Below are 26785 nucleotides of genomic sequence, written 5' to 3'. Positions count from 1 at the left end.
TATGCAGGCCTTTCCCTGAACGTTGTAAGTCTTCAGTAGACTCCAGAGTTCCAAAATAGCTGTCAGGCAGATTCTGCTAGTGCAATTGTTTTCTAGGTGGAGACTCAGATTCCTTTTGCTTCCTGTTCTGCCCCACCCCCCACCCCGCCCATGTTTTAAAAAATGCTGCTTTAATACATTCTTTTCATAAATTTCCTTTTTTTTCTTTTATAAGTAGTATGGGCCACCAACTAAAATGAGTCTATTTTTTTCAACACTTCTTGGAGTCTGTTTCTAGAGAATGTTCTTGGTATATTCAGCACAGCTTGCCATTGACTAAGAGTAAAAGATACTGCTATGACGAGGAGTAGAGTCAGGGTCAATAAATGCCTTTGGTTTTCTGGTGTCATGGTGTATGTCAGTTAAGGAAAAATCATGATTTCCAAAGGGAAGCTATTTTTTTAATCAGTGCTGAACCTCTTATGTTGGTTCATTTCAACATGTTGCACTATTGCATGTGTTCTTATGATATTTATAAGGGATACATGGAATTGCTTTATACATTATTTATTGTCATTCTTACAAGAATGTATGTGCTTTTCTTTATATACAGTCTTTGTATACCTTATGGTTACATGTACCTGTGTATATTTTTTTTAAACATTTTTTTATTGAGTTATAGTCACTTTACAATGTTGTGTCAAATTCTGGCGTAGAGCACAATTTTTCAGTTATACATGAACATGCATATATTCATTGTCACATTTTTTTTTGCTGTGCCTGTGTATATTTTTGTATGTTCTAAATATATACCTGAATTTTGAATTTATGAAAACCATAGCTAATGCTAGAAGGTAAAAATAAACATATGGACTTACATTTTTTTCTTTATGTAGGCAGTGTTCAGAATGTGACCAAGCAGGGAGCAGTGACATGGAAGCAGACATGGCCATGGAAACCTTACCAGATGGGACCAAACGATCAAGGAGGCAGATTAAGGAACCAGTGAAATTTGTTCCACAGGATATGCCTCCAGAACCCAAGAAGATTCCAATAAGAAACACGGTAATTTATTCTCTAATTATTGTAACCATCGCAAATTCTGAGGCCACAATTTAAGAGGTGGAGAAAAAAAAGAAGAGGTGAGAAGGACAAGGGTAAACGTGTACAAGTAGCCAATGAAAGAAACATGTATATTGCTATTGGTTATTCTTAAGACTTTATTGTTTTATATTATGAAATATAAGTCATACATGAGAATTTATATAGTCAACATTAAACATAATAATAATGAAGACCTATTGTATCCACAAACCCACTTCAAAATTAGAACAAAAGCCTTTGAAGTCCCCCGCGAATCCCTCAGTACTTACTTCCCCATCCATCTACCCCAGAGGTCACCTCCTTTCTCAACTTTATATTTCTCATTCTCTCTTCTTCCTCTTTTTATATGTATATATGTATGTATATATGTATTCATAAATGATACATAGTTTTGCAGGTTTTGAATTTTGTATCAATGGAGTCAGACTTTTTTCCCCTGCTATTTAGTACTTTGACCAACATAATACTGATTTGATTCATACATACTAACGTGTGTATATGTAGTTCACTTATTTTCACTAATGTGTAGTTTTTTATTGAAAGAGTAGACAGTTATTAATTTATCTTTTGTTCTGTAGTTTGGCAGTTTTGTTTCCATCTTTTTTTTTTTTTAACAAGCAACTCTTTAAAAAATGTTTCTCTAAATGTCTCCTGCAGCATTGTAACAAGGAGTTAGTGTATATAGCAAGGGATGAATTTGCTTAGTTACAGGGTATCTGCATTTTCAGTTTTGCTAGGTAATTCCAGTGTTTTTCATACCAGTTTACACATACCAGCAGTGAATAATGCTATTTTTGTTCCCACACTTATTTTGTCCAAAGTTTTAATGCTTTTCAATGTGATACATGTAAAATAGTATACAGTCATTTTATTTCACATTTCACTCAGTATGTAGATGACTTAGAGCATCGCGTCTCCTTATATATTTTGCTCAGTTGTATTTCCTCTTCTAGGAAATGTATATGCAAGTCTTATTCAGCTTTTCTATCAGGTAGTTAGCCTGTTTCTCATTGAAAATTCTTTGAGATAGGAGTTTAAAGAATTTCTTCTAGAAAGCATTTCTATTTATTACCAGTTACATGGGAGCTCTACCAACCTAATACTGCCTACTAGTTTGCATAATCAAGAACCTTTCACAATAAATAACTGATTTCTCTCTCCCTTCAAGTTTTTTAATTGTTGTTCCTAGTATCTTCCTACTTAGACTTTTTATTTTAGCACATATATTACATTTGGAGGTATTCCATCCTTATATTCTTTCTAATAATATTTTTCCTTTTGTAAGTTTTTATTTTCTTGCCACTACTGATCAAACTGTACTTCATTTCACAATAGTCATATTATTCGCTCAAAATTTTGAGGAAAATTTTATCTTTGTGATATAGGGGATTCATGAAATACTTCTCTTTCTCATTTCAGAATAATATATCACTCAGTAAGACTGTTAAAATGATCGTTTGTTCTATAACTTTCCATTTCTGCTAAGTTTGTTATGTTCCCTTGGATTACATTGGTAGCACAATTTTTAGAAAAGTAATTTTGAGTTATTTCATGGTAGTTAGAACGATTTCCTCTTGTTTCAACAATCCATTTTGTGGAATATATGGATTGATGTTCTATTAGAATAATTTTGTTTTTAAAAATTCAGACTTCACTATATAATTAAGTATATAGCACTTTAATCTCTCTCTCTCTCTCTCTCTCTCTCTCTCTTTTTTTTTTTTTTTTTTGAAGGCTGTCTCTGTGGAGTTTTCCAAGAACTATTAAAAACATAAAATGATCAGGGCTACTCTAGATTGAAGTTCCATTTTTATTGAAGTTTTCCTTACCCTCTATTACTTTCTCACTCTTTTTGAGAATGAGAAAAAAAATGAAGAGAAGCAAATGAATTAGAATTAGGGGGTTGGGCGAGCAGATTTCTTAGGTGTTACTCTTATGCTTTATATCTTTATTTTAAAAAATAACATCATAGTGGTAGTAAGGGAATGAAAAGGGGAAGGAAGAGATTCACATGTTGGAATATTTGAGTAAATCCTGGTATGTTGCTACTGTTAATTTAACTTCTGTTTATCTATACTGCTGATAAATCTAGCCATTTTATTGTTTTATATTTCTTCCTATTACTTGACCTTTGTGTATTTTACTTCATTACATTTTTCAAAGGTAGTTAAGTTAGAAGAGGATGTGGGGGATTAGTTTTCTTTTATATAAGATGATTTAATAATAATATCTAACATTTGCTGAGGATTGATTATATACCAGACACTGTAGTAATCCTCTACCCTACTCCTCCTTAAAAAAAAGTTAGTATTTAACTATTGTAACTCCTGTATTACTCAAATGAAACTGAGGCACAGAAGGCTTGGTTAACTTACCTGTGATCTTACAGATAGTGAAAAGAGTAGAAATTGAACTCAGATAGCCTGAATTAAGTGGCTACTTAATTCCACAACATAGTGTTACCTGTGGAAAGTGAGTCACTTAGTAACTCACATAACAGTTCATTCACATTAAATATTCCATTCAATACTCCTTTTCTTTGTACTTTCAATTGAATGTGAACAGTTTTTCTTTCCAGGCTGTGTAAGAGCCTTGGCATCACTTCTGTCAATCACAGTGCAATAGTGTAGAAGTTAATAAAATATTTGAAGGTTAGTTTACATTTAGGAAATTGATCCTTTAAAAAAAATCAAACAAAAAGGAAAGAAAAACATTAGAAGCAGAAAATCAGTAAGTACATTGATAGCAAGGACATGTGTGAACTACCAGTATGTGTTTATTTTGCTGTTCTGAATTTTGGTTTGCTTTTTTTCCTCCAAGTTGAGTACTGTGAAATCTGCTGTGGGAAAAAGGAGTGTATGCTGTGTATTGAGAGTGAAGACAGAGAAGCACATAGTGATTTTCTTTCCTATTTTTCTTTCTTCCCTAACTAGTCACTCCAAATCTACCTAAAACATTTGGCTTATAGCACCTCAGCTTTTTTGATTAAGCAACGAGTATCTTTTTGATTTGTTCACTTGGTTTGATCAGTGTTAAGAGAGATGAGCCCAAAGACTCAATCTTTGTGCTCCAGTGCCTGCTTTGTGCCAAACAAAGCTGCTATTAGAAAAATGGCATCCACTTTTTCCTGCTGACAGGCAGTTTCCATTAATCATGGCCAAAGAGTGCAATAGGGAATAGAACACTTCATCAGACCTTGCTATATTTTTATTATTTGGATATCGAGGACAATCACTTTTTATTTCATTCTACTCTGATTTCCTTAATAAGAATTTATAGAAATCTGAAGGAATACAACATATTTTGAGACAGTAGATTTAATAAGATATAGATTCTTTTCAAAATGAATAGTCTCAGTATTACTTTTTTTTCCTGATTATTTTCTACCCCAAAGTGATAAAACATTAGCCAGAAAAGTTACTTGAAAAAAAATTATAGCACTAATGATTTAGAGTTTTTAAAAAATAGTTTAAAAGAGCTATTTCTAAGTGTAAGAATGAAAATACTATGTTTTCAGAAAATTCCTTTCCTATACAAACATGGAGATTCTCTCTGATTTATATTTTAATGTTATCTCATATTTAATTGTTAGGTTACCATCATTTTTTTTTAATTTATCATTCTGAATGTTAGGATTATTTTTAAACTAAGTTTTAACTATAAAAGTCATATGTGAATACTTTTTGTTGTAAGAAATTCAAAAATATAATTAAAGTCTGCTTTGGCTTTTCTCTCAACATTCCCCTTCCCCAACCCAATTGACATTATAATCTACCTTTATTATAAGGATGCATATTTTGGACTCTGATTATCTGACATTTTTATTGCTGTATCTGTCAAAAAATAAGGAAAAAATGATCAGTGAGTCAAAGGAAAGGTATTACGGAGATAGTTCAAGAAACATAGAGATATTCAAGTATTAATAAATAAAAGAGGAATGATCTGGTTTTAGAAAATTCTTCGCATACTGTTTCCTGCTCCAGAGATAAGACTTGGTATCATCGTCTTAGAGTGGCTTGCAAATGTTCCATCTCCAGTATTTCTGTGTATCAGTAGCTACTGTTCTCTTTTACTGGGTACAAATAGGAGCACTAAGTCTAAATAAGAAAAACGGTTGGAAAGCATATGTTAACTTAACCTTTACCATTTATTTACTAGGTATTTTATATTTATTCAGTTGTCATTGCTATTCTATGAAGTAGTTAACCGATATCGTTGCCATAAAATGAGAAACTGAGGCAGAGAGTTTAAGTAACCTATCTAAGGACATACAGCTTCTAAGTGGTAGACCTAGGAATCAAATTTAGCTAGCTCCTGAGCTCATACAGTAACTACTTTATTCTAGACACGATTACCAGTAATTGTTTCTGGCACTTCTTGGGCTAGAATTACAGGCTCTTTGTGCTTCCAGCAGCTTAGTGACTAAGGGTTTGGTCAGAAAATAGAAGTCACTCAGTGGAGAATTATGGCCTTATACCACTGTTGGCAAAGCTGAGGGCATGGGTGTCAGGAAATCTGTCGCCATAGGTCGGAAGAGCTCTGCTGAACATAAAGAGAAATTGTCAGTGAAACATCTATCCTGAAGCACCAAGCAAGTGTTGGAAGCTGACATTAGATCAGAGAATTTGATGGTGACTATCTCAGGCTGAACAGCACTGTTGAGTGGGTGGAAAATGAGAGTTTTGGGGGAAGTTGGCAAAGCTGTGAAGTGGGAGCTGATGGAAAGTTATTCAAGACTGCAGTATCTGAAAGAGCCAAGCATCTGACTCCCATGACCTCAGAAAAATGGCCTTCGCTTTACTTACCTGTTTCAAATCTGAGGTTACTAACATGGAACTATACAGGGAAGGGAACTATGGGAAATGTGGTTTCCAGCCCTAGGCAGAGTAAGCAGGGCATTGGTAGTGATAGTGGAGGAGGTGTGTGCCAGATTGACCACAGACAGTCTAGCATAGTAACCAACTGTAGTTTAAAAAGTACTTAATGTAGTGCTTACTTGGCACATGGTGGGTGCCTCAATAGTGACAATTCCAGACTCCTTTTCCCCCTCCCCTTTCTCTTTCCTCTTTGAAGACTGACTGACTTCTTCATCCGTATTCTTCTGGCTCTGAGCATTGAGCAAGGCACACGCGAAATCCTTGATTAAATGGTTACGTGAATCACTGACAGGGTGAATACAGACGGTGACATGAAGAGTTGTAAAATACCGAGAGCATAACCTCAGTGTAGAGGGTGAGCCTGGCCTTTTTATAGGTTTAGCAGTATTTAAAAGAGAGAAACTAATTCCTTCTCTAGCTTGCTGAATATCCAGCTGAGCCCTCACAATGTGTGTCATTCATTTGTGGGTGGGTCACAGGTGTTTTTTCTCTCCCTCATATTTCTTTCGCCTTCTTCCTTTCTCCCTCCCCCCCCTTAAAAAATAGAGGTTCTTCTTATGGGTGATATGTCCTTGTTAATTCAGTGACTCTCTTCCTCTTATTTATAGAAGCTACACAAATGAATACAGGGCTTTTCTTATTAAAGAATTTGGCAAAGAGAGCCCCTTTTATTTTGATTCCATTAAGCAGTTCTTTCCTTCAGAATTCCTACAGTTTATACCATCCATTGCAAGATGTTTCAAAGGTTGACCTTGATGTAATTTGTTTCAGTGGTTGGACCTATGCATTGGATCTGTACATTCAGTATACATGGTATATAATACCATTTTATAAGATGATAACTTTCATTTGTCTAATTATACATTCTGGAGAAAACTAGCAGTTTTCTCTAGTTTTAACTTTTGCATAGATAGCCAATAATAGTAAGTGGGAATATTTTTTTCATTTATTGTAAGAATGAAAAGGTTTAGTTTTGGGGACTAGAATCTCATTTATTATAGTATAATTCAGCTTCTTTTGTACTGGGAAAATTGCCTTTTTTTCTTCTACATGAAATCCTTTTTATAGCTCTGTATTTATCTAGCCCACCTTTAAATGTAAAGTCACCGTACTTCATATATAGTGTTTTCCTTTGATTCCCATATTGGATTAAAATTTTTTTTCTTGAACTTCTTAAAATATTATGTGCCTCTAATCTTTCAACTATGAATTTTTATTATAGTACTCTTCTTTCTACTAGTTTCAAATAGTATCTTGTTTCTTCTACCTTTCCAGTTTGTTTCTCTGGCATTGAGCCAGAATGATTTTGTAATCCTGTTGACCTTGTAGGTTGCTGTTTCACTGTTGTATCGTGCATTCACTGTCTAGTATCACCTACTCTTATGATTTTATAGTATTCTAGTTTTAAGACTTAATTGTTTTGTTTTTTACACCTTTAGAGATCCCAGTAGTTCAGTTATTTCATCTCCTCTGATTTTGCTAATTTTCCAGTTTATCTCACAGCACTTAGAAGTTAGACCTGACTTCTGTTTCATGCAACACAACTCTCAGCCTCAGTGGTTTGATCTTTAATTTATTTGGTCTTCTTGGATAAACTTTCAGAGTCCAATAAAGGGAAAGCAGTACTTTAAGACAAACTTTTGCTTATAATGTATAGAAACATGAATCTTTAGTCATCAGAATTGTAGGTAATTATCTTTTGGATGAGTGCTTTGGTCATATTTATTCCTAAGGTGAATAGTTCTCTATGTTAAGCAGTATAAGTTGGCTGCGTGGGAATACAGATCTTACCATGTTCTCTAGTCTTTGTGACTCCTTGTCCTACTCTTGAACCATGATCAGGTTAATTTTTTTCAATATACACCTATTGAGCAACTAAGGCATTGGGCAATAGATGCTTTGAATAGAACTCTAAAATCAAGACATGGTCTAAGCCCTCAAGGAACTATGGTGATAGAAAGTTGGCCCTTAAATAATGTAATATAAACTAGAAGGTACAGTACCTATATGAGAGGTACATTAAATAGCAGGTAGATACAGAAAAAGAAAGACGGAAGATTGAGATGAGCAACGAAGACTGCAAGTTGGCTTATACTAGTAAGAAAGTATTCTGCTGGCTGACGAGGTCTTTACTTTCCATTGCCCAAAGCCTTGGTATATGTAAGTTGAAATTTTGAAAGTAAGAGCAAGCTGAACACTTCTAAAAACATTGGAGCCTTTAACATAAAATGTAGTGGAAAAATTTTGAACCGCACTTAGGTATCATATAACACCTGGATCTGTCTTCCTTACAACATATTTTTATGATAGGTATCTTGATGGCAACAGCCTCTTGCATTAATAAGTTGGTAAAATCTTAAAGAAGTTAATTGGATCAAATCTTAATAACTTAGTGTTAATATAGATTGACTTATCAGTTAAGGTTATTGATGATTAATGAATGTTAGTGCACCTTCAGCAAGAAGTCACTTAATATTTCAACCATTTAATTTTTTCACATAAATAAGTGAACATTTTTTAGGATAGCTCATTTCTCTTTAAATTATTCTTGTGTTAAGGAAATTCTGATCATTAGTGTATTGATGGATTTAAGAGATTTTTTTAACAACTAACTTTCTTATATTTATTCAATTAGAAATATCTTGTATATGGATATGTTTTTAAATTATGCTTGAGAAAATAACTAACCATTTAATATGTAATGGTATTTTCCTCTCTAGGACAATTTCTTTGTGGCATTATTCCCTTTAAAAGATAGATAGTACAAAATCAAATTCTTGAGTGTTTTAGGTAGCATCAAAACCTATAAGATAGCATAGTGTAGTGGGAAGTACCGGGGCTAACACATGGTAAATTTGAATTCTAGTCCATATTTTGCCAATAACCCTTTATGTGGCCTTGAATAAGTACTTTAATTTACTTTGTTTGCATTCAGTATCCTCATTTGTAAAGTAAATTAGATGATTTTCCATCTTTTTTAGAAGTAAAAGTCTCATTCTTGATTTCACAGTTGTATTTATTTTTTATCCCTAAGACTGTTTCTGAGGGGGTTAAAATATACACACTGATATTCAAATAATCTGGAAATGGTAATACTTTGTAGTTAGACTCTAGGGTTTTTATTGTTGTTTTATTTTTAAAGCGCATTTTTTGGTAATCTTTACTTTTTCTCTTTCTGGCAATTACCTTTATTATAATCATTATTCTTCTTCCAAAAAAATTGTATGAGTGATTCCAGGAGACACTTGTCAACAAGTGAGCCACCAAATATACATACTGTAGATTGACTTATTTTCAAGATTTTATTTTTTGAAAGTTCTCTGCTTCGTTTACAAAGTGACATTTGATTGTTTTACTTAGCCAGTTTCATACTGACTTCTTCATAATGGTAACTTCCCAAAGATAAAATGTTGTTTAATAGTAACAGAAAGAAGCTTTCTTATTAAATGAACTTTTAAGCAATAGCATACTTTTTTACCCTATTACTGTTTTAAGTTTGGGTAGGCAGGGGTATTTGATATTCATGGACTCATGGGCCTGAACTCCAACTGGAGGGGAGCTTTCCTGTTCACCACTGTGTCTGCTATCGACCACAGGAGGTATTTAGTGAGTATTTCACAAAGGCATTCTTTCCATTTTCCACTATGGCTGTGCACCTGAAACCAGTGTACTTTAGAAGAGGTTTTTTGGGTTTTTTTAGCCCTTTATTGTTTGTCAGGGAATTAGTCCCTTTCTCCTTGTACATTAATCATATTTCATTGGTGAAACTATAGAATTACTATAAAGGGAACCTAGGATTCTTCTGTTTAAGTACCTTGTTATTTAGACATTTTCTCTGCGTTATATTTTATGTGGAAACTTTTCACTTGCTGTTAGGCAAGGAAATTACTTTTGAAGAAAATATAAATTAGCTTACCCATGTTCCTTTTGAAGTTACTTTAAAATTGATATTTGTACTTTTTGGCATATTTTCTAATAACTTTAATGTAACTTGAAAGCTTTCAGATTTTCTTTTCGTTTTCTTTACACTCTGTGTCATCTAGTGACTTTTCATCTTTTAAAGAAGTGCCAAAGGACTTGTTTGGACTATCTTTCCATAGTCTTTTACACACAGTGCATCATTTTCTACTCTCTTTGAAGTTGTCAGATCTTTCTTTGTGTCTCATACATTTTTATATTGTTTTATATATCTCCTTTTTTGGAAAGAAATGCAATAAAAAGTCAGAGTACTTTTTAGCAGCTTTGACTAAAACCATACTGGTTTTCAGGATGCACCTTTTCTTTTTTGGATCATTAGTTTGGAAATAGACATAAACACATTGTTAGTCTGTTTTCCATTTTACTTAACACTATAAATCAATAGCTTATTCCAAGTGGCAGTCTTCATTTGAGAGATAAGCAAATTTCCCAGCATCTGCTTTTATTGCATTTGTTTTTAAACTAGTTTTACACACATGCAAAGTAGTGTCTATTTAACAAAGTTAGAACTTACGTCTTGAGAGTTTGAAAATCTGGAATATGTTTTACATTTATATAATTTTCTAGATGCTAGTTTAGTGGAAATATAGAAACATTGGATTCAGCTTTATTGAAATGACGAAAGGTTACCAGGCATTCATTGTCCCCACGTCTTGATTTACTTGTTACCTTATTACTGTTTTGATTACTTTATTACAGTTCTGGGAAGAAAGGGTTATGTGTGGGGACTTTAGATATTGGAGTTATCATTGAGTTTATCATCAGACACAAAGTGACCTCTAAGGTATTAAACAAATTGTATAGCCTCTATCTGTCATAGGTCTTTAAAAGAAACCCTGGAAAAATTTTTGTGGTGAACTGAACCTTACTTAATTCGCTTTAGTTCACTTGGAAGAGACCCACTGTGGTTGTCTGTATCTTAGATAATCTTATTCAGAACCCAAAAGTTCCTGCTGTGCTTTTTGCGTCTTGGAAATTCATCATTTTTATTTCTTTCCAGGAGTATGAAATAAAGAGAACAAGGGATAAGCAGAGTTTCAGGATTTTACTTATTTTGAATGTGCCTTATTCAAATCATCATACACCTGTTCTTATCTGTGAGGATTTTATAGAAATGATTATTATATAAAATGTACCTTTCATATTTTTAGGCTTGTGATTATTTTAATTTATAGTATTAAGCCAAATTGGTCATGATTTTTTTTTTATTCTTCCACCTATTTTCCTAGCCCTGTTAATGTAAATTAAATTAGATTACATAAAAATAAACTCTATAGCCAGCCGACAAAAAGGGAAGACACTCATTTTTGGTGATCACTGTTCCATCTGTTATATGCTGATAACCAACAGAAACAGATGGTACTTTGTTCACACTTTGTTTATATATATAACATTTTTCTTTTGAATATTTTATGAACTTTAGTATATGGTTGTTTTCAATATTTTGTTTTATAATTAGAAAGCAAATACTTATTTTTTAAGAAAATATATATATTTTATATTGAAGCATTTTGAACAGCTGCCAGAGAGCCCTGACATTTGTTCCTCAGCATAAATCTGAAGATATTTTAACTTGACAGAGGTTTTCAGGGTTTGACTTCATTGTCCTAATTAACATTGAATTTGGAATTTTGCTCATGAATAAGCATTTTCTCTTTTTATATTTGAATTAACAGTGTTGATGAAATTTCGGCCTCCATCCCTGACAAGCCAAATAACTCAGAGACAGGGTCTTGGAGCTTAGAAGAAAAGAGGCAGCTTTATTGCTTTGCCGGGCAAAGGGGACTTACAGCAGGCTAGTGCCTTCAAAACTGTGAGCCCATCTTGGGGATGGGGCACGGTTGATTATATAGCCATAGCTTAAACAATAAAGCATCAATAACAATCAACAGAATTATTTTTTTTTATAAGACTTTGAGTGGCGTCATGGTGTCTCCAGGTGACCAAGTCTGTAGAGGCTAGCGGTTGTCACTCTTTCAATCTTTTTATCTTATATGCGCCCAAGGTGTGATCTTCTTGGTAATTCAGGCTATTTTGTAAGGTTACAATTCTGTGACCTTCGCCCTGGAGAACAACTCTGAAACCAAGTATGATTATTACCTTCGATTGCTTGAATAAAGCAGAAACAGTAAAAAATTAATAGCTTTATTTTAACTATGGACCTGGAGCTGTGAGTAGCAACCAGTCAGGTCAGTTGATCATTTTAAGGGCAAGCATAGAATAAGCGGTCTGTTAGCCTAAGTATGACCATTTTATTAATCCTCCTTCAAAATCAGAAGGTGTTCCTTATGTTTGACCTAACCACATATGGCTTATTTATTGTCGTTTGTATAAATGTTGATTTGTCATCAAAAAGATAAGTGTTGGATTTAGAGAAAACATTACACAAATGAGTATGTGAAATCCGTCTTAGTGATATCAAAGATGTGGAGACACTCTTTTAGTTTTAAATTTGGTTCCTTTGTCTAATGAATCATTTTAACCTTGGGAAAATCATCATGCATCTGACTTAATTATAAATTAAAATAACCCCAGCTGTAAAGAATTAATTAAAATTTGTTATGTTTTCTCATCCAAATGAGTGTATTGAAACAATTAATTATTTGTTTCAGATGAATAAGCTATTAAAATGATGCCTCTAGCTAAAAATATTTGATTTTTTCCTGACTTAAATACATTGTCTCTAATATCAGGCCACTCTTTGTGGATGATTTTATCACCTCCTATTCTCAAGTAAATGTACCGTACACAGATGAAGAGTCAGGTGATCTAAGTAGCTCAGATTGTCAGTGTTCCCTAAGCAAATACAGTTCTTAAAAAATAACAAAGCAGAAAAAAATAGAAATGTGTCAACATTTGGAGTGATTTTCAAACTTTCATTTACTTCTAATAGTTTAATAGTTGCAAAAGGAAGGAAACATAATTTGGAAATAAACCCTCAGTCAATCATTTGGAATTTTTCAATAATGTATCTGTGTTAAGTTCTAAAGCATGTACTTGTTAAATTATTTTTTTTTTCTTCCACATGCTATTTTCTCCCTCCTTTATTTATGTTGTTTTAAAAGAGTGTCAGCCTCAGTGTATATTATGAAATGACCACCTGGTTATGAATACTTCTGTACATCTAAAACGGGACAAGATCTTTGTTCACTGAAATTTGTTGAATGACCCAAACATGTTTTTGGTTTTGGGTTTGTTTCTTTTTTGCTTTTTGCTTTTTTGCATTATTTCTCCCTCTTTTTAACTCCTCTTACATTTTCTGATTCATTCAAGGATACCATGTTAAAGACATTTTGTCTTGTGATTGTAGGTAGTTATTAGTTGTAATGGTTACAGTTGCTGCCACTTCATTAAAACTAGGAAAAAACCCACAGCTCTCAGATTTTCTTGGTTGGGGGACTTGATATTGTGAAGAGTTGTGTTTGGATTAAGTTCTCTTATTTTATTTTTTGGAAATACTAAATTGTGTGATAAATGCTAAAGAAGCTTGTTACCATTTACTTTGGTAATGGATCATATTAGTCATTGTACATATAGGATACCAAACTGGGTAGAATATAGTATCAATTTGAGGTTTGCAGTCTCCTCTGCATTGGGTACAATTGTCTAATTATTTCAAAATGTAAGAATTCTTCATTTCGGTATCACAATGTTACAGTTTTTTTAAATATTCAAATGAAAATAAGAGATTTGCTTTCTTATGGTAATTTTGCTTATCTCTATTTAGGATTAAAATATTAATCTTGGATTTGTCATGCAAGAAAAATCACTGCATTGAGAGTTGAGAGACCTGGGTTTGAGGCTTACCTCTGTCAGTTGTCAGTTGTGTGATCATCAAGTCAGCTCACTGGACTGCTTTCTCAGAGCTCTAAGATGCTATAATTTCATATGGCTTGTAACAACTGACTTTTTGTGGGTGGAAATTATTTATGTTGCTTATATTTAGTTATTTAAAATTACTACAGGAATATATAAATGATTACTTTTTGGTAGTACATGCACTTAATTTTAAATGACTCTTTTAGATAATTATAAATACATTTACTCATTTTAAAAAATAGCACTTTAATAAAATATAAAAAGAACTTGTAGAGAAATGTAGCTATGTCACTGTATGACAGGATTACTGTGTGGCATTATGCTTTATGATGCTAGTTGCAGTATTGGTATGAAAAACTTCTGGTTGATGGAATCATACCAGATGTTCAAAGATTTAAAGTGTTAATCAGAAATGGTAAGTAATTATGCATCTTCAAAAGAATTGAAAACGTGAACTTGGAACATTTACGTATATACTTCAAAAATTAATTTAATAATTAGATGAGTCAAAAACTTGATGACTTATTTGCTACTTCATCACCTAAAAGATGGGTTAAGTGAAGAGAAATACGGAAATATGTGAAGGCCTTTTGAACATTCTTAGGTGTTTGTAGAACTAAAACGAGTAACTTGAATATTTTCCCTTTGATATCAGTTATTAATTGTGATCACCTTATTGAAATGCCTATGTACATTCATGCAGTGAAAAATAGATTAGTAGAAAAGGGAACAATAATTTACCCTTTTTTGTTAGTTGTTTCATCATTTGTATTATCTCAGACTCATGAGTTTCAATCTAACCACTTTTTATTTTATTAAAGCAAATTTATTGAGATTCTGTGTAATCGTATTAAGTTTAATTTGGTCTAGAAAGATGAATATGACATGATTCTTGCCAGTTTGGGGATAAATTGTGTTGGGGAACAGTAATTGAAGTATAAGGGAAAGGACTATCACAGAAGGGAAAGATGAGTAATAGAGAGCTAGCCTCTAAGGTTTCACGTAGAACTTGGGTAAGTGTTGTCAATGTTAAGAACTCATCTACACTGATGTTCTCAAACTTTAATGTGTGTATGACTTACTTGGAGAATTGTTGAAAGGCAGATTCTAAGGTAGTATGTTATAGTGGGCATGAGATTGTACATTTCTAACAAACTCCCAAGGGATGCCAGTACTTATGAGCCATGATTCATATTTTAAGGAGCAAGGCTTTGTGCTAGTTTTTGGGAGGTAATAATATATATAGGGCCTGCACTTAAAACCTTTTCCTGGATACAGTCTTACTTTTTCTTCCTAATTTTGCCCATAATATAATTAAAACCTACTGCTTGGCAATACAAATGAAAAAGAATATGTAGCCTATAAATTTACTTATTTTGAATGACTAATTTAGTCAACCCTTGGTTATCTAGGGGCAAATGAAACGGTATGCAGTTAGGTACGGTATTATATAACAAGACTCAGTATTGTGGAGGATTGAAATGAGGGTAATTTAGGGAAACATCAATCCATTTATATTGGACAGCAATTCTGTTTAGAATTTTTTGGTACCTACTCTGACTTGGGAATAATATTCCTTGATTTCAACAGTGAGAGTAGTTTTGGGGAGTGGTGGCTCCTTCCTCTTCCAGTCTGTCTGAAGAGCTGTGATCTTCACATGGGGATTTTAAATCTCCAGAGGCTGTGCTATTGTGAGTGGACATTTTTAACATATTAGCTGCAAATACTCTTGTACTTACATTACTTGTAAACACATGGATGGCATTTTTAAATAGTAAAATGTGTTCTGAAATATAGGATGTAAATTTTAACTAAATAAGTTTAAGTCATTTATACCATGTTTTAGCTAGTTTTAACTAGGATTTGGAGATACCTGAGATCTTTTCCTCCCACTTTTTTCTGGCTGTTAGAAATTGATGGTCCCTCTATGTTACACAAACGTGTGCGCGCTTGTGGGCACACACGCACACACACACACATGGGCACACAGTAGATGTAATATGAGTCCAGGTTTAGCATTTCAACTCTAAAAGTCATATATAAGTTATGAAAATTTAAATGCTCTGCATAAATCATCATTGTGTGATGTATATGAGGTGTTCAAAAATCTTCAAACTGATTTTGTAGAACTTATTTTTCTTATTAGGTACTTGTATTATGTAAAAGAAGAGTGCTCTCACTGTAGAGTGTATTTAATTCGTCATGTTTTTATTTCCTGCAACATTAATTGTAACAGAGTGCAATAGAGCAATACAGCATTAATTAGAAATACTAATTTTCCAAGTGCCTAACTTAAGCAGTGACATTTAACATATAATATTTATTTTTATTCTTAATTAAACATTAATCAAATATTTTTGTGGATTTTTCTTTTTCTTTTTTTTAGAGAACCAGAGGACGAAAACGAAGCTTCATTCCTGAGGAAGAAAAACATGAGGTTGGAATAAGTTAAGCATATTTTACACAATCTAAACTTTGAGAAACTTTCTTGCTTAAAATGATTTCTGTTTTCCTTGTATCCTGATTTTGTTTTATGTTTTATTTTGTTCTCCCTTGTATGGCAGGAAAGAGTTCCTAGAGAGAGAAGACAAAGGCAATCTGTATTACAAAAGAAGCCCAAGGCTGAAGATTTACGAACTGAATGTGCAACTTGCAAAGGAACTGGAGACAATGAAAATCTTGTCAGGTAAGTTGGATGCTGAGAATTTCTCTTTAGGGTATTAAGATTCCATCTTCATCATTTTCTCATCACAGATATAATGGGGGAAAAATCACAGTATAGGACCTTTCTTAAAATCTTATTTAGTGGAAATAGTACTGCAGAAACAGATTTCATCCACTTATTAACCTGCCATTCATGGTTATTCTCTGGGTTTGGATGTAATTAAGAGTGATAATCTGAATTTTGAACACAAGAGAATTTTCCCATGACAAGAGAAGATGACAGTGCTCTGTATATAGAGACCACAAAAATAATTTGATCCACTTTATACAAAGATTATTATGTTTTATCTCATAAAATAATAAAATTACTAAGTTCTGTTAGCATATTATAGAAGTGGACGTTTATTAGCAATAATGATAAGACAGATACTTTTTATTGACATGAGCTTCATTAGCATTTCCTTACTGTTTTTCAAAACAATGTGTTAAATGCTTCTCTCTTATGAAATAAAGAAAGATGAAAAGATGGCCTAGATAGTGGGTTTTTTTGTTTTTTGTTTTGTTTTTTTCTTTGTTTCTTTGTTTTGTTTTGGCACTTAAAAAAAAAATCAGACATTTATGCTAATCAGAAATTTCAGCTGATTTGGCACAGTGGCTATTCCTCAGGGTCCAGAGACTGCTAATTTTAGCCATTTGTCTCTCTTGCTGAGATGGAAAAATTGCTGAGTCCTGGGTGAGATGGAGGAGTGGGTAGGTGAACAAAAGGAGACCTCATTTAAAAGAGGTATCATTCTTTCAAAGGACAGTGACACAAAGAATCTCTCAGTATGTTACAGGAATCTTTTCTGATTTCCTTCAAAGATTCTTTTGAAAATGTCCTATTAAATTAACTGAGGGCACAGAAATTAAATGTTTCAAAACAAAGTAAGTTGATAAAATCTGTATTAGTACTGTTACAAGATTTTAAATCTTTGCTTCCAAAGTGATATCATTTATTTGTCATTAAAAATATAATTTGTTTTAATGCCTCAAATAAAGGCACACATTATTAAATTTTATGAGATTTTTAATACTATTACTGAAGAAGATAATGAGAAGGTAAAAATTCCGGTGAAGAAATACAGAGTGCTTCAACTAAGTTAAGAAAGTCTATGATGTTAGGCCAATATATTTTGAAGTAGTTTATGTAGAATGTGGTGAGGGCCCTCCTGGAGGTTAAACTCAAATGAGTTTAGAGTGAAATAGCTCTAATATCAGAAGATACGCATGATTAATTCTGACTGCAGTATAATTTTCTGATTAATGTAAAAAAAAGAAATCCCAAGCATAAAATAACATAGTAGAGTGTATAAAAGAGCAAAACAATAAAAATAAACAAAAGAAAAAATCATAAAACAATTTTATTTAGTGAACAAAATTTCAGTCTAGAAGAAAGTTCCCTTGTAGTTGAGTGTAGCATTATGGTCATAATCATTTTGAAACAGTAGTTAAAAACTTAAGAGAGTGGGTTGTCTTCTTTTTAATTATTTGAATCTATGTATATATCTACCCTGTAATTTATTTTTTAAGATAATATGTTGATTCAGGCCTTTTTGTATAAGCCCTATACGTTTTTGCCAGGTTTTTATTTACTTAATTTATCTGGTCATGTATGGGAAAGAAGGAACCTAGGAAATAAATAGAATTTTTATTTCAAAAACTACTTTGTAACAAGGGCATCTCCAACACATTGTATTGTAGTTGTCTTAAAAAAATAGGTATCATCTTTCTACAATTCTTGATAAGACTTTTAATTAATTTTAGCCTGTCCTTTCATTTATTTAATTGGTTTCTGTTATAAAATTTTCATCCTTAATTGCATTATTATAACATGCCAGTGTCCAGAATTTTTGTGGAAGTCTTGTGGAAGGTGAAAATACTTTTGTTACTCTAGAAATGATGGGTATACAAAGTCTTCTTCCTTGGATTTGCCTTGTTAAGAAGGTAACATTACAGATTTTTCTGCAAAGATTTTAGAGGAAACAAAGAGGAAATTAAATGTTTTACAAATATTATTTATTAATAACATTTTTGAGGACAAAATAAGCTAGATATAAAGCATAATAAGCCATAAAATACTTTATGGTTATAAAGTGATTGTTCTTTAGAAAGTATATATATATATATATATATATATATACACACACACACGTTTAGTTTAACCACATTGCTCTTGGGTTAAAGAATAATATTATTTTATGTAGAATTCCATGTGTTTAAAAAGGTAATCTTATGAGCTAATATTTGCCATTTTCCTTAACATCTCTTTTATTTTGTAATTGGCACCATCATTGTTTGCAAATCCCCCCCAAAGTCCACACTTTTATGATTAAGTTGCATTTTAAATGTTATATACACATGCTATTTTTTTTAACTTTAATTTTAATATATTTTAAATTAGACTTTATTTTCCCGGAAGATATATTTCAGTGCTTGGTCAGAGATACATTATACTTACTATGTATGTCTATTAGATTCTCTTATAAAATTAAACTTGTTGGGTCAAAATTTAATTAATAATCTTTTGTTGAATATACTGTATTTACTTCCTCAAATTCCTTTGAACTAATGTACATGACTCACTAGAAACAACTGTTCAGCAGCTTTGATTTTGAAACCACACTTCTCTATGTAATTCAGGCTATATAAAGAATTCTTTCTTAATTATTTTCCTTGCCTTTCCAGTTATTTGTATATGTGTATATGTTAATTTACATGTATAATTTTTTAATATCACTGGGAAATTTCATTCATTTCATCAGTAGATTCCGGGAATGTTATTTTCTCTTGTGCTTCCCAGTTTTTCCTCAGGTCTTTGGCAAGTAATTTAGCATTTTTGTGTTTTAGTTTTTCCCTCTGTTGTACATGATCAGAATCATACTGTGCTCTGTGAGGGGCTTTGTGAGTAATTGCTGAGTGATAGGATATTCTTTTCTGTATAAAACAGTAGGGCAGTGGTAATACTTAGTAATTCAACGGATACGTAAATGTGGGCTTTGAAATAAGGGTTCCAATTGGTAGACATGTTACAGTAATAGTAAATGCTTATTTTTAATCTTTCAGAGAATGTGCATGTCCTGCTTTTATATATAATTATTCCTGAAATATGGGGGATCAAAATTTTAAATTTGTTGAAACATGTTCTCTAGAACGATTAGACAAAACTATTTCCATCAAACACGCGAAATACGAAAATTATCAAGGTCTTAAAGAGAAAGAAAAGATGGTTTACGGTATCTTCTGGATTGTTTTTTTTAAATAGTGCTTTTGGGTCATCTACTTTCTAAATTTAATTAAAATTTATCTGGGAAGTTTCCAATTTAAACTATATTCTTTAATGTTATTTAGTGCAATAAAATGCTAAAGGCCAAATTGAAACTGTCTTGGAATTGTGAGGTCTTTTTGAGCCTTTATCTCTTTGTAATGGATGTTCTTGTTGGAGGTAGTTTTGAGCCCTTAGTAGTATCTTACTTGGTTTTGCTTCCGCAGCTCCTGGCACATTTAATGCTCAGTAAATGCTTGATAAATGAATGGCTACGCCACATAAGAAATTACTGATTATTTTTTGCTGAATTAATTTAAAAAACATTTACTATTATAATATATTCCTTTAACAAATTGGTCACTCAGTGTTAAATATTTGATGTTTAAAAACTTAATGAAGGATTACTTTTCTATCACTAAAGAATAGAGGATGAGATTTTCTGTGTACTAGATAAAGAAATAGGAATCACAGATTTCAGATTAGTTAGTTGATGCATCCATGTGAAAGTAGAAATGAAATGATTCTTCTCCTTGAACATATTTGATTTTCAAAGGATAGATTTTAGAGATAGGTGGGTCTTTCTTCTCTATAAGGTCTTATCAAACTATTGAATTAGGAATAAGACCAAACTTTTAGGCCTCAAATTTTATCTTAACTGTGCAAATTTAGTGTGACACATTTTATTACTTAATGGGAGATAGGAGAGAGAAAAAAGGTTTCCTAAAACTAAGAACCTTAGAATCCATCGGTCTTCTTAAATAGAATCTTTAATTTTATTTTGTATTGTGGCCATTACTTAGAGGCATGGAGGGTAGGAAATGATCTATGAAGCTATTTTATTTTTACAGCCAAATCTAACATTAAATGCTTGCTAAATTTTCCTCCTTATTTGAGCATATGGGAAATTATATAGGTTATTAGGAGCACCAGCAAGAATTCACATTTATCACATTTTTATTTCAAATATTAGTCTCTGATAAATCAGATTTCTAAATTTTTAATTACCTTTTCTGTTCGAACTAGTATGGAGGCTTATAGATTGCATGGGTCATAGTTGAAGGGGTGTTTTCTCCTAGAGATTTGATTAGGCTAAGAGCAAAGCTAAAATTAGTTGTAACTTTAGTTACTATATTCACAGAACATAAGATGACTTTAAGTGAATTATTTTAAATTACTTAAAAAAAATGAAACCTAGTTTTATTGCTTTTAAGAACAGTTAAAGATGCATTTGATAGATTGCTTGAAACAAATAGAATGAGTTACTTATTTTGATTATACGCTTCTAGTTTACTGTTTCTTATGCAGTTTATCACATAATAATCACTCTTAATGATAAAATTTGCATATTCATATAGAAAAATCACATGGTTGTAAAGTGATGGTATATTATTTAGATACTTACAGATCAACACTTAGAAACAAATAGAAATTTTGAAATGATTTGTGGCTTCTAATAAATTTCAAATTATTAAAAACATTTCCTGCACAAAGACATTTCTGGATAATCTTCTGTTTCTGTTCTTTACTTCTACCAGCGATTTCAAGTATAGAGTTTAGATTTTTGTTTTGATTTGTCTTGTATCCCTGAGTCAGTGATTAGTATAGTACAATTACTGTATTCTAAAGGATTGTTTCCAAAGCTTGGATTTTTAATATTTCTTTCAGTTATGTGTAGAATGACATCCTGTGTGATACACCTTTCTTCAACTTTCCCTGCTATTAGCTCTGGTTTATGTTTAACTTGGCTTTTCTCTCTTGAAAGTATTATTGTCTTCAAGACATGGTCTTTGTTTTACTTATCCTTGTGTAACTCCCATGTTCTTGCTCCAAGTCATTGTGCAAAGAGCACTTACCCCCACCCCCACCCCCACCCCCACCCACACCATGGTGGTTAGTGGCTTAAACGCTTCATAGGAGGTTACATCAAGGAATCATTGGCCAGATATTAGATATTCCTAATTTTTATGTTTAATATAAAATACATTTAAAATAAAAATCTAATCTAAAAAATAGATCTAATATAAAAAATGAAGATAAATTAGCATATCAAAATGTCTCAGAAGATGTATGGACTTCCTGTTTACGTATAGCCTGAAGAAATATACCACCTAATTCTTTTAATGGGGTTCACGTGAAAAAGGAAGATAAGCGTGGCATCCTAAATACAAATTGATGAAGCATTAGAAATTATTTGAAAGTGTAAACAAAGCAATATAATTACAACTTCTGAAACTTTATTTTCTTAGATTTTTAACTGTTTAAAACATTTTTATATTTACTTTGTTTTTAAAATAACTGTCCTAAGAAATAGTTTATAGAAATACTTTTTCAAGGAAATTCTGATAGGAATACCAAACAATAACATCATCTAAGACTCAAGTAAAATTAAAATTGAGTAAAATTAGGAACACCTATTTCTGCCACATTCTGGGCAGTTTAACGTAATCATGTCCCTATAAAATACTTATAAATTTTCATTTTATTTGACACTTTATTTTTGAACTTTTTGGTATCTTTTAAAACATAAATTACCTTATGAGATCTACTTTAGTTTTGAAAGTTTAATTTATTATTGTTTTTGAAAACCTGGAAAAAAAAATACTTAATTGAATCAACTTAATACCAGATGTAAATCTCTATGTGAATGTTCTTAATATTTAATATATGAATAACGCTATATATAATTATATATATAAAGATATATAAATGCTGTATAAAAAATATATAAATAAATCAGCCTGAGCATTAATTAATAAAAATATATTTTTTTTGTCAAGGATAAGTAGGGGAAAAAAAGGAACAAATATTACAACTATTTAAAGTTTTATAATATATCATCTTTGCTGATATGTTTTTTAAAATAGATACTGTGATGAAAAGCAATCTTAGTAATTTGTATGTAGGCAACAAAAAATTAAAAATCAAGTTAAAAAAAATGGCTGTACCTACAAAAGTCAGCAATCCACAGTGGGGCTCTCACAAGAGCCCAGCCATTCTGCAGCCGGACCTTGGACTTCCAGCCTCCAGAACTGTGAGGAATAAATGTCTGTTGTTTTTAAGCTTTCCACCCCACCTCCCCCAGAAGGCTGTACTTATAAAAAAAATTTAATCTTACGTGCTTTGTTTCAGTGTTTTTAAATCCAAACTGTATACCCTACATAGAGAAACAACAATTCAACTTCCCAAAAGTTGTAAAGTCTAAAGTGATGAAATAAGCTGAAACACTTTCATGGATATATTGTTTCCACTTGTCAAAATTTATTTATAAATTGTCATGTCCAGTAATTCTCTTTTAGGTTTCAGGGCAATATATTTACCTAGTTGCTCAATCTTAGTGTATATAAGTAGTTTCAGAATGGGTTACCAACCCAAACCACTGCAAATAGTGAATCTACTAAGTTCAGTAGTTGCTTGGGTCTGTGTGTGTGTTTGTGTGTGTGCTAAAAGTTACATATGATGAAATGCATAAATATTGAGTAAATAAATTGGTGAATTTTAATAAAAGCGTGCACTCATATAACCCCCATTTCTCTCAAGATATAGAACATTTTCATCACTCTGAAACAACTATGCCCTTTCCTGATAATTCCCTCTTCTCAAAGGCAAACACTTTTCTACCTTTTTTCCCTGTAAGTTACCTTTTGTTGAATTTCATATAAATGGCATGTTTAGTTTTTATTTGATGTCAGCCATTTTAATGAATGTGTGCAGGAATCCCACTGTGGTGTTAATTTGCATTACCCTGATGTATAATGATGTTGAGCATGTTTTCGTGTGCTCACTGGCTATTTGTATGTCTTCCATTGTGAACTGATATTTTGCTCATTAAAAAAAAGGGGGCTGTATGGTTAGTACTGAACTATTAAGAGTTTTTAATATATTCTGGATTTAAGTCCTTTTACAAATACATGATTTTTAAACATACTTTCCTAATCTGTGGCCTGACTGTTCATTTTCTTAATGATATTATTTAAAGAACAGAAGTTACTAATTTCTTAACTCCAGTTTAGCAACTTTTTCTTTTATGGTTATTGCTTATTATTTCCTATTTAAGAAGTCTTTGCCTAGGTCCAGGTCCCAAAGATTATCTCCTTTGTTTTCTGAAGCTTTTGAATTTATCTTTCATATTGAGATCTATGATACATCTAAAATTAATTTTTGTTTACAGTCTCAGAGTTAAGGAATGTTTGTTTATTATCCCATGTGGATTTCCAGTTTTCTAGCACTATTTGTTGAAAATGCTCATCTTTCCACATTAAGTTGCTTTGGTGCCAGTGTTAAATATCGATTGACTTTTTAAATGAGGTTCAATTTCTAGACTTCATATTCTATTCCATCAAGCTATGTATTTCTGTGCCAATACTATTTGTCTTGATTATTGAGGCCTTATGGTAAGCTTTTTTGTTTCTGGATCCTTTGCATTTTCATATGTGTGTCAGAAAGAACTTTTTCCATTTTCATTGAAAAGAAGAAAACCTGGATATGATACCAAAAAAAGCACAGGCAGCAACAACAACTACAAAATTGGACTTCATTCAAAATTAAAAATGTTTTTGTATGAAAGGAAACTATCAGCAGAGTGAAAATGCAACCCACAAAATGAGAGAAAATATTTGCAAATTATTTATATGATTAGAGATTGATGTTGAGGATAAAAAGAACTACAAATGATCCACAACAACAAAAAGAAACCTGATTAAAAATGAGTAAAGGACTTAAACGGACATTTCTTCAAAGAAGATATATAAATGACTAATGAGCACAGGAAAACATGCTCAAAATCATTAATCATTCATGAAATTCAAATCAAAACCACGATGAGATAACTGCTTCAAATACATTAGAATGGCTATTATTAAAAAACAAAACAAAACAAAAAGCAAACAAAATAACAAGTGTTGGCAAGGATGTGGAGAAAAGGGAACCCCTGTGTACTGTTCGTGGGAATGTAAGATGGTGCATCCACTGTGGAAAACAGTATGGTGGTTCTTCAAAAAATTTAAAATGGAATTGCCATGTGATCAGCAATCCCACTTCTGAGTAAATACAAAAAATTGAAAGCAAGGAGTCAAAGAGATTCACATTCATGGTGCATTATTGGTAATAGCCAAAAGATGGAAGCAACCCAAGTGTACATCAGTGGATGAATGGATAAACAAGATGTGCTATGTACATACAGTGGGATATTATTCAACGATAAATAGATTTTGACATATGCTATAACATGGATGAACCTTGAAGACCTTATGCTGAGTGAAATAAGCCAGTCACAAAAGGACAAATATTGTCTGATTCCACTTAATATGAAGTATATAGTGTAGTCAAATTGATAGGGACAGAAAGCAGAATGGTGGTTATCAGGAACAGGTAACTGGAGAGTTAGTGTTCAATGGTACAGAGTTTCAGTTGGGTTAAATGAAAAACTTCTGGAGATAGATGTTGGTGATGGTTGCACAACAGTGTGAATATACTTAATGCTTTAGAACTTAAAAATGGTTAAAATGGTAAAGTTTGTGTTTATTTAATCATTTAAAAAAAGACCAAGAAAAACCTACTGGGATTTTGAATAGCTTTGTGTTGAATTCATGGATAAATTTGGGGAGCATTAACATCTTAACAGTATTGTCTTCTGATCCATGAACTTGGTATACCTCTTTATTTATTCACAAATTCAGGTATCATTTTTTTTCTTATTGATGTTTTGGTAGTTTTCAGTGTAGACGTCTTGCACGTCTTATTAAGCGTATTCCTAAGTATTTAATGGTTTTTGATGCTGTTGTATAAGAAATTTTTAAATATGATTTTTTTGTTTATGCAAGTGTTGAGAGCTGTTAAGTGCTGAGGTGGTCAATTAGGACCACAAGCCAAGATGAAAGTTACCATTAAAATTATTTATTTGTTGCAGTAATTAAGCAGGAGGCCAAACAGGAAAAGGTTGCTGGTTCCCCAAATGTTCTTTTTTCCCCCACCAAATAGCACTGGATCAGGGTTCGATGTATCAGGGCAGACATGAGTTGAGGGTAGGGCATTAATGTTTCTCCTGAGGCAGTGCTGAACAGAGGGCTCTTGCTGTTTCATGGACCAAGGGAGTGGAGAGGAGGAAAGGGAGAAGGGCTAGGAAGTAGAAAAATACTGAGTCAATGGAGAAGAGTATCTTTAAGACACCTCAGTAAGGAGATCTTGGCAGAGGTGTATGAGCAGTGTTTCAGTCTAACTTTTCCTTCACCTACATAAGGTGGTCTCAAATGTGGCACCAACTTTCTAATCCTAGGATAAACCCCTCCTAATCATGAAGTACTGCCTCTTTTATATATATGTTTTTAGATTGATTCTCTGATAATTTGATAAGGGTTTTATGTGTGTATTCATGAAAATATTCTGTTAATTTCTCTTCTTGTTAAGTCTTTATTAGGTTTTGTTATTGGGTTATACTGGCCTTCTAGAAGTTAGAATGGTGTTTTTTTTTTTTTTTTTAAGCATTTACTTAAAATTGATAGTATTTCATCATTGAATTTTCATTGAAGTCCCCAGTGATACTGTCTGGACCAGGGTTTTCTTTTTTAGAAGATTTTTGGTAATTAATTTAATTTTTAAAATAGATAATAGAGCTATTAAAATTGTTAAATTATTAAATTATTAAAATTGTTTTGTGTCAGTTTTAGTAAGCTGTGTTTTTCAGGCAATTTATTCATTTTTTTCTCAGTTGTCATTTGTTTGTTTTCTTTTGTCATGCTTATCTTTTGAATGTGCATTACAACTATTTGCTTGAGACTTTTCTGCTTCCTGTAATACTTTGAATCATGTTTTCTTCTTCCAAGACTAGGTCACTGTTTACTTCCTTCATGTATCTTTCCTGACTTAGATGATCCCATAGTGATCTTTTTCTTACTTTGATTGCCCTTGGAAGCCACATACAAATCCCATGTCATGCTGTCATCCACTTACTTGGAAATTATCTATGAATTTTTAATTTTTTCACTCGATAAGGTCAGGATCTTGGACTTTCATTTATTTGCGATGACTCTCATAGTCTAATACAATATAGCACAGGCAGTTAATT

The 26785-nt window shown here is 32.2% G+C and overlaps 1 protein-coding gene across 3 annotated transcripts in view; it reads left to right on the top strand.

Annotated features, from left to right (window-relative positions):
• The window catches only part of PHF14 (PHD finger protein 14), a 139453-nt gene that overhangs the window by 43917 nt on the left and 68751 nt on the right, over positions 1 to 26785 (top strand). For all 3 annotated transcript variants that reach the window (XR_010381672.1, XM_031454961.2, XM_010979608.3), the window contains exons 14-16: positions 876 to 1044; positions 16144 to 16194; positions 16322 to 16443. Coding sequence is in view for 2 of the 3 variants with exons in the window: in XM_031454961.2 (XP_031310821.1) it covers positions 876 to 1044; positions 16144 to 16194; positions 16322 to 16443 (342 nt within the window). In the remaining variant the exon portion in view is untranslated. The remainder of the gene's footprint in view (positions 1 to 875; positions 1045 to 16143; positions 16195 to 16321; positions 16444 to 26785) is intronic.

Source organism: Camelus dromedarius, chromosome 7, assembly GCF_036321535.1.
Source record: "Camelus dromedarius isolate mCamDro1 chromosome 7, mCamDro1.pat, whole genome shotgun sequence".
NCBI classification, from domain to species: Eukaryota; Metazoa; Chordata; class Mammalia; order Artiodactyla; family Camelidae; genus Camelus; species Camelus dromedarius.
This window is presented reverse-complemented; position numbering and strand designations above follow the sequence as displayed.